The 9167-nt window shown below is 37.1% G+C and overlaps 1 protein-coding gene across 3 annotated transcripts in view; it reads left to right on the top strand.

Annotated features, from left to right (window-relative positions):
- Positions 1-6812, top strand: part of LOC136840868 (protein fem-1 homolog A-like) — an 8014-nt gene extending 1202 nt beyond the window's left edge. For 2 of the 3 annotated variants that reach the window (XM_067107820.1, XM_067107822.1), the window contains exons 2-7: positions 1481-1622; positions 1886-2086; positions 2437-2454; positions 2632-2850; positions 3487-3676; positions 4000-6812. In XM_067107820.1, the coding sequence (XP_066963921.1) occupies positions 1481-1622; positions 1886-2086; positions 2437-2454; positions 2632-2850; positions 3487-3676; positions 4000-5068 (1839 nt within the window). In that variant the 3' untranslated portion in view covers positions 5069-6812. The remainder of the gene's footprint in view (positions 1-1480; positions 1623-1885; positions 2087-2436; positions 2455-2631; positions 2851-3486; positions 3677-3999) is intronic. The other variant, XM_067107821.1, reaches the window with a different exon arrangement.
- Positions 6813-9167: the final 2355 nt, after the last annotated feature.

A 9167-nucleotide genomic window follows, 5' to 3' on the forward strand; every position in this document is an offset into this window, starting at 1 on the left:
TTGTACTCAGTACAATCATGTGTGATAGTATAGTTTTTATATTTTTTGGTTTTTAGTTCATGTTTTGTTAATTTCGATGAAATTAACATGCACATGAATCGGTAATAATAGTACCAAGTAACAATAATGCATTGCGTGTATATTTCAAAGGGTGAAAACTTTTCATTTTACCGAATCAGGTTATGCAGTATTCAACTGTGTTATAGGAATATATATAGTTTTCCAATTTTGACGAAACGAGACCACATACGATTCGAAGAGAAGGGTCCGTTTGTTCTTAATATACAATTTTACGGAGTACATCAAGTGGTAACTGGTGAATCTAATACTAAATTTAACGTTTTCATTCCATCCATGTTTTAGAACATCCTTAGTGCACTGATTCGTGAAAGATTGCCCCAGTAAGTATTCTATTGGCCTTGTGTCAGCTACTGACTGTTTGCTGAAATGGTCTCTGTGTCTATTGTTATACTGACCGATGTATCAAGCTCCTGCATTTACTTGAACAACCGAGAGATGTGTCAGATAGAAACTGTTGGGAATACTGCAGCTTTTGGCTGAGTGCATCAAATTCTTAAGGCGATTTGAAGGATTCAGTTTTTGCACCCATTCTATTAAAGATTTAAAAATTAACCTTATGCGCACGCAAGAGTAGGAAAGTCAACCGGAGTAGATCTAAGACCAGAAATATATTTTACAGTATATGAAGTAGAAGTAATAAAAGGGGAAAATAAGCACAACGACGTTCGAAGTAAAAGTAAAACCGAAAAAACCCACAACATTCGAAGTAAAAGTACGACCAGAAAATCAAGCCTACGGCATTCAAATCGACACCTAGCGTTAACTGTGACAATTTATCCACTTAAATATTTTAGGTCAGCTTTTGCAAAGACTTCCCAGGTTTTCCCGTAGAAGTCCTCCGGAATGCATATCGTATCGTGTGTTGGCAAAACGGCAGTGTAACTGGAAGGACTTCAAATTTCTAAAATATAGATCACCAGTCAGATCGAAGGGATTTTCGTGACAGTTGTACGAAAATCCTGCATGAAAGTACAGAACCTGGATCTATTCTCATGTCAGCTTATTATTCACCAGTTCTCTCCTCCATCTTTCTTTCCACCCTCTCCTAACAATTGATTCATAGTGCAACTGCGAGGTTTTCCTTCTGTTGCACCTTTAAAACCCTGTTGTCAATCGAATGACCTCATAGGTCCCAGTGCTTGGCCTTTGTCCTGAATTCTATTTTATTCTATTCTATTATTCACCAGGTGTATTAATCCAATATGATTATATATCATTATTATATCAATATGATGATTTATGGCAAAAAATATCTCATAAATCTTATACCAATACGGATGCTTTAAAGACTGAAATCTGTATATTATTATTTTTATTATTTTATTATTATTATTGTTGTTGTTGTTGTTGTTGTTATTTTATTGTTATTATTATAATTATTATTTATTTATTTTTCCAGGGCTATCGCGTTCCCTGCTCCATTCATTATGCCAGAGTGGGATGGGATTTCTTTCTAGTTATGGCAGCGAGGTATGGACACATGACGTGTGTACAGTACCTCGTTGAACAATGCAGTGCAAACATAGAGGAACCCGGCATAGGTACGCAGTTTTCGTATAACCTTATGGAGGCATGTTATATAACAAATTTCCTTTATTCGCCAGTGGGAGCATGTTTCCAGTAACGCAACCATCTAGGGTTGAGCTCTACATCAGTAAATAGAGGGAAACACTGGCTACACTTTCTATTTTGGCCTGTGGCCCGTCTGAATGGCATAATGAAGAATATCATTACAAGCCAGTTTCTGTAACATTTAACATGATGATCTAACGGCTGGATAAATCTTCTGCCTTTTTCCTTGCAGCTACTATCGGTGGAGAGTGTATCACTGGAGTTCGTCCACTGTGGTGTGCTGCTGCAGCTGGTCACTGGGAAGTTGCTGCCTACCTTCTTTCCAGAGGCGCTGATGTCAATGCTGAGACCGATACAAAGTCCACTCCACTGAGTGCTGCGTGCACCGTAGGACGCCGCGACATTGCAGAGCTTCTTGTAAATTATGGAGCAGGTGAGTTAGCCCAAGGAACTGAGTTGTTTTTGTATTGTATGATTTAAGGAGGTTTGGTGGCCTACCAAATTATGTGACTGTTTACAGAACTGAGCTTGGATAATGGTCTTTCCTGTACAGTGAAGCTACATGCTCTGACACACTGGGTAATGTATATGTTAAAAGATTTGTAAATTTGCACATGCACCTCTTGTGCATCTGTATTGTCCATTATTGACCCCTGTTTTACTGCTGTGTATTCTCTTACTGTACTCCTCTGTTTAAACTTAGTCTTTATGTGATGCATTTTGCAGTGAAAGTTGTGTACAAATTAAATCTAATTCTAAACTGTTACCTGTTCATTAACCCAGGTCTACATATGTCTGTAGGTAAGTGTTGCTGATGTTCATAAATGTTGATAACTAGGTCTTTGTTTAATAAATATAATTACCGTATCCCTTACATTATTCTTGGATCTATTCCATCTAATTATATATACATATATATACGCATATATACATATATAAAAAATTAAATAAGACTTCCTCACACTTTTTTTATTTCAGAAATAGAAGCTAGTGACAACCTAGGAATCACCTCTCTGATGATCGCTTCTGGCAGAGGCTACGAGGATGTAGTCAGATACCTCCTGGGTCTTGGCGCCGATGTAAACAAGAAGAGGAAGAACGGCAAAAACGCACTGCACGCGTGTGCTGGATCAGGACACCTCGAGATGATGAAGGTGTTGCTGGAACACAACGCTCAGATGGATGTTGACTCGGCAGGTGACTATCACCTTCTGTTGATGTTTTTGTTGTTGTTCTTGACAATAATGACTGGTGAAGCTGGTTTGGTTAATATTTTGATGCTGTGAGATCTGGGTTTTACTTTCTGCAGTAGGATTTATCGTACATTTGTTCTCTCTTCTTCGAAGAAACGCAGTAGATTACTTTTAAATTTTAAGGACTAGTCCGTGGCATTGCCTCCGAAATGTGTATTTCAGATGAATTATCATAAAGAATTGGAAGGGAGGGCATATACTGAATAACCCCGTATGGCGTTGGTGCCGTCAGTGCATCTCACGCAGTGCGCTGTAGAAATTACTTAAGGTTCTTTGCATCATTCCTTCGGCCCCTAGCTGCAACCCTTTTCATTCCTTTTACTGTAACCCCAATCAGTTCTCTTTCTTTCACCTTACTTTCTACCCTCTCCTAACTATTGTTTCATAGTGCAACTACGAGGATCTCTTTCTGTTACACCTTTAAAACCTTTTTACTCTCAATTTCCCTTTCAGCGCTCAGTGACCCCATAGGTCCCTGCGCTTGGCTTTTGACCTAAATTTTATACTCAACATATTGAATACATTCTTAAACTCCGTTTTTCATTTAACAATAATTTATTCACTGCTTTTTCATTTGCAGGAGTATCGCCTTTACTATTTGCCAGCTCTGCCGGCCATGTGAACATCGTAGAATATTTACTTGGCAGAACGGAAGTGATATCAGTACAAGAGAAGATCAGTGCACTGGAGCTTCTTGGGGCTTCCCTCATCCATAACAGGAATGATGCTGACGGCGCTCTGAAATACTGGATATTGGCAATGCGTGAGAGGTAAGTTTTCGAATAGGAATGTTCATAGCTTGCAGAGGCAGTAATCATAAAGCTATAAAAGTGTATACTAACCATGCCACCTCACTGGAAGAGGTCTTCTGACACCGCGCTTATTACGACGGTTAAGGCACTTACAAATGAAACAGGTGATGATAGAAATATATCATGAAAATTTTGCTTTCAAAACGATAATTGATTGTTCTATTTTGCACGTTCACCATCGAACCCGCCTTACTAATTCTAATTACATGAGCATGTCAACCATTACAACTTCGTTCAAGACTTCAGTTTCTATTCTTTAAAAAAACTGATCCTGTTCACAGATCCACCCATGGCGTTTTGATTCACTCGAAGACCGAGGACTTGGCGTGTGAGCATTTCCAGGAAGTCACAACCGAACATCAACTGGATCAGATCAAGTCAAACAGCGATGCTATGGAAATGCAATCATTATTAATCAAAGAAAGAATATTAGGACCTTCGGACCCTAGCACAATTGAACACCTTCAAGAGAGAGCAGTTTATTACGCAATGAAACTGGATATGAAACGATGCATTAGCGTATGGATACACGCTATATCTTTGCATCAGAGCAACCAAGAACTTATAGACGAAAACATATGGGTTTATTTTGCGTCGCTAATAAATTTATTAGGTGGTCTAATCAAGGCACCAACAGACCACAACAATAAGACACCACTACTGTATTTTGAAGATGTCATGCAACTGTTTGAAAAGTGTATCAGGGAAGCTGAAACGGTTTCCTTGCTTCGCAAAACTAATGGCGGTGAAAATGCTTCACCCAGTGAAGTTCATTTTACTCATCTGCACTGGATTCACGCCATAGGGATCCGTCTTGTGCTGTTGTCAGCAAGATTAATGCCCGTTCTGTCTGACATCCAGAGGCGCACGGTGAAGAGTGCGGTATATAAATTAGTTAAATTAAACCCTCTAAATTCCGCAGATGTAACTCTACTACATTTGGCTTGCTGTAGATTTCCTGGGTTAAATGCGGTTTTGTTTTCTCTCCGCACCTTTCCTGATATTGCAGTTGTGAACCTTTTGCTGGAAGCAGGGGCTGATCCTTGTGCAATAGACCGTGGAGGGAACACGCCCCTCCACGTCCTCGCGAGGAATAGCGAATGCCCCAGAGAGATTCTGGATGCTCTTCTCGCAGCTGGTGCACACTTAGACGCGGCGAATAATCAGGGCCAGAATTTCGAGTCGATGATGGCCGCCAGAGGTCGGAAATTTGAGCATCTGGCTAACAGTGTCCGGTACACCTCTCTTCAGTGCCTGGCCGCAGTGGCCATTCGAAGACATGGCGTCCCTTATAAAACGATTCTGTCTCCGAGACTGGTTCACTTTGTTGATCACCATTCACCCTCTTAAGATATATTTATATTCACTTTATTGATATCAGCCCTTTATTATTCGTTGGTCTATTAATTATATGCACAATGAATACAAATGCTTTCAGCTAATATGTAATATTTAGTAATTACATGAAAACTTAGGGAAAGAATTTTGTTGCCAAAAATCGTTCGGTAAGAATTAGCTATCTGGGTCACTAATATCAGATTGATACGTCTAGTTATTATCGAACATCGTCCGACTGCCATATATATAAGAATTACCATTCTTTTAAGTAAGATATGGAACCCTACTATTTTATACTTAAATTTATGTTGGTGGACGTGAGCATACTATGATCCTCGAATATTGGGCAAGACTTCTTGATGTCTTCGAGAATTTTTGTAGTGCTGTTCATGGAATATAAATTTGTTTCCTTTTATTCTTTGCTACATGATTTTGTCAGGCACAGTGGCAGGGTATTTAGTAGTAGATAAGGTCCAAATTGTGCTCATCGTAAGTAAGATAACGTTAACTTCCTTCTTAAAACTGCATCATATATGGCTACATAATGCATACAAAATATATATTCACGTAAGATTAACTGAAATTCATTATTCATTTCCCAGCTTGAGAAGTAACGAAATTAGTGAAAAACTGGAGCGTTTTTGGTTATCAGTGCAAAGCTAGTTACCCGGCTGATCAAGGGGAGAGTAAAATAACGATACGAGGAAAAGAGTAGTAGATCTACTTGCTGCTTTTTTTTTTATCCAAGGCCACGTAGTTGCGTATAATGGAGTCTTTTCGTTGCATGTTCATGTTGTAACGAGAAAATAAACAAAAATTAATGTTTGCTATATGAGGGAAGAAATGAAATGGCTAGGAAATTATTGTTTCCAATGAAAACGAAACGAAAGGTTTAATAGAAAGTATTCATCGTTTTGTTATACCTTTGAGATATTCGTTTTAATTCCCAAGGAAAATTAAGACGTCAAGATTTAATGAACAATAACAAAGGAAGGAAGAAAGGTTATGTCAGGATGTCAGGGTCCACGGATACCAAATAAGCGGTCATTAAATTGGTCTTTGCTTCGAAGATGAACTATAAGGGTAACAAATGATGAGTCGTACAGTAGTTTAGTCCCACAATAATGCTGTGAAGGACATAACCATCTGAGAGTTTCGTTTGTCTTTTGTTTTCAAGATGGCCGCCAAGTACTTTGCTACCTAACCTTCACTTTACACTCTGATGTTGTGAGGAGAAGGTTGCATGTAACTGTATGCAACTGATTTCAGTTGTTTGGAATGTGTTCCGTGACCTTGCGCTAAATCGTAAAATCTCGGTGATTTTTATGAAGTTGTATGATAACACTACATACACAGAATTTGGAATATTGGAGCCTTGTTCTTGGTTCTGGGTGGTTTGCAATACGATGGGCTACTTTGCGTCTTTACCAGAATACTTTTGAAGCTTTTAATGATGATAGGTAAGTATAAGTTTTCTTTTTTATATATATTCTTTTCTTGGTAACCCAGAGGAAATTTACAGTTTAGAGAACAATGGTGTACTGTACAGATGCAAATGTCGTGATTGCTACCTGTGCCTGATTTATTTTAGTCAGTTTTGGTGACCAAGAAACGTATCAAGTAACCCATTTCTCATATAATTCATGACCGAGCTGCTTTAGAATATCACGCTATCACTGCTAGAGATGACAATGTGTTTGATATGTGCTGTAATCGCAGACGAGTGTTCTCATGAAGATTAAAGCTCCAAAACACTGCTCTTTGTTTACTTATGCTTCTTCCTGGTCATAATATTATTCTGTTTATGTCTTCTATTGATCTAGAGTAATTCTTTTGAAGTTAAGTTTTTAGGAAAGTAAAATAGCATTGAGGATGAGGCGTCAATAGCCTAGGTGTTGTGACGCCAGTTTTAATATACATAAATCAATCAATCATCGAGGATGACAGTACAGTTTAAGGAATAATTGCTACCTATGCCTGGTTTATTTTTAGTCAGTTTTGACAACCCAAGGGCTGTTATGAAATGCAAAGATAAGTGATATAACTTTCAGCTTGTTTGCAAGGGAACTGCTTTAGAACTATCATTCTTTGACTGCTAGAACAGGGATGATATTGTCTGTAGTCTAGCTGTCTGAGAACTCCATTTCCAATCACAGGGAGTGAGTATGCTCATGAGAGTTAAAGCTACAACATAACTGTCTGCCTGTTTGTGCTTTTTCCAACTAATTTTGTCTTATATATCTAGAGTAATTCCTCTGAAGTTAAGTTTTTAAGAGAAGCAAATGCATATTGGGGATGACTCTCCATTCATTGTGCTAGAATATTGCTTCAAATAACAAAATTGAAATACTGACAATTCATATATTTGTCATCTATAACTGGGTCACGTGTATTGTACGCGATATTGCTTTCTTACCGTGTGGTTTTGTCAACAAAAGTTATTTCAAATCACCCATATATCACCTAGATTACCGAGATGCAGAGTACAAAGTAATGTTCTGCAGATAGTATACATAATCCCCACTGCAGTCCAGAACGAAGAACTGTGAAGAAAGGCGACAAACTGCTGTTTGATCACCATTTTAACATTGATCCGTTATTTAAGTTAATAATCTGATTAGAAAAGAAATTCTGTAATTTAATAAGAGAGGTAAGTACTATATACAAGAAAACAGATTTCACATCACCCCTCTTCTTAGTGTTTCATAGAATTGACAGGAATTTCCATTCTGTGCTCTATATTTTTTTCTCTAGTAACTGATCCAAGTTGGATGATATACATCATCTGAAGTGACTTAGTTGGTAGCCATTGTTTTCTTTAAAACATCGCTAAGGTTACGAGAAGGGATATTGGAATTAATTCCAGTATCCATTTGATTTTAAGTCAATTTTTATTTTCCATCCAGTATAGCTTATTTATTTGCCCATAAAAGTGACAATATTAAATCACGTTTCTAGGCATTAACTAAACATAAATTTCCCACCACTTATCTGAAATTCTGATAGACTAAAGTTAGAAGATTATCCTGTCATTGTTGTCCTCATTATCCTTAATATCTCTTGGAAGTAAAGAGTCTGTGTATGACCATAAGAATTCTTATGGGGCTGAAATTTTTCAGAGGTAAAAAATTTACAAGCAATGTGCTTTCATATGTTGCTGTGGTTGTATTATTTTCAAAGGTAACACTTTTATTAGCAAAATTTTGGTATGGTTATGTCATGTACACACAAGACAGTGGGCATCTGCTTTTGTATGAACTGATGGTGAGTCAGAAAGTGTCCTCTCGAAAAAATTTTTGACGGGTTGATGTTCAAACTTGGCGGCGGTTTCCGCGGCAAAGTAGCCAACCTTACTTGTCTAAAATTAATGAGTCAAAATAAAATAATAGTCCGCTTTCCGAGTAACTCGACGATTAAGCTATTGAAAAAAGTATTTAAAATTTTATGAAAGTTGAGACGCACAAAGTTGTCCTTCTTACTGAGAATAAAATGTTATAATATTACTATTATGTGGTAGCCCTGGTTTCCATCTAACAAGAAGCCCCGCCTATTTTATGTATTGCCATGTATAAGTAACTCAAACTCTTTAAGGAACCTTTTATTTTTTTTTAATTTTCCTCTCATTTTGTCATTATTATTTAATTCTATTTTTGTTATATATTTTGTAATATAAGCATAATTATGTAAATTTTGAATTTTTTCTTTCAATCAAAAGTTTTGTACAATGGGTTTTAATTTAGCCTAATTCCTAAATTATTTTCAAAAATCGCCAATAGATGGCCTCAGAATGAACTTTTCATTATCCTAGCGACGATTTAATTTTAATATGGATTAAACGATAACAATATGATCTCACCAACTTCAGGGTAAAGTACATGTAATGAGTGAAGGTAATGCTAATATACGATAAACTTAAGTATTAATTTACTCGATTATAAGTTTTTTAACCAGTAGACAATATGCTTCAAATATCTAAGATGCCACATAGTCATATATGTCGTCTTTTATTCTCGAACAATGACACACAAACCCCCATTTTAATCCTAACTGCTCAGCAGGTTCTTGTTATTGAGCAAAAACATTTTGTATTCTATATTTTTATTCCTAAAGA

Source organism: Macrobrachium rosenbergii, chromosome 8, assembly GCF_040412425.1.
Source record: "Macrobrachium rosenbergii isolate ZJJX-2024 chromosome 8, ASM4041242v1, whole genome shotgun sequence".
In the NCBI taxonomy this organism is placed as follows: Eukaryota; Metazoa; Arthropoda; class Malacostraca; order Decapoda; family Palaemonidae; genus Macrobrachium; species Macrobrachium rosenbergii.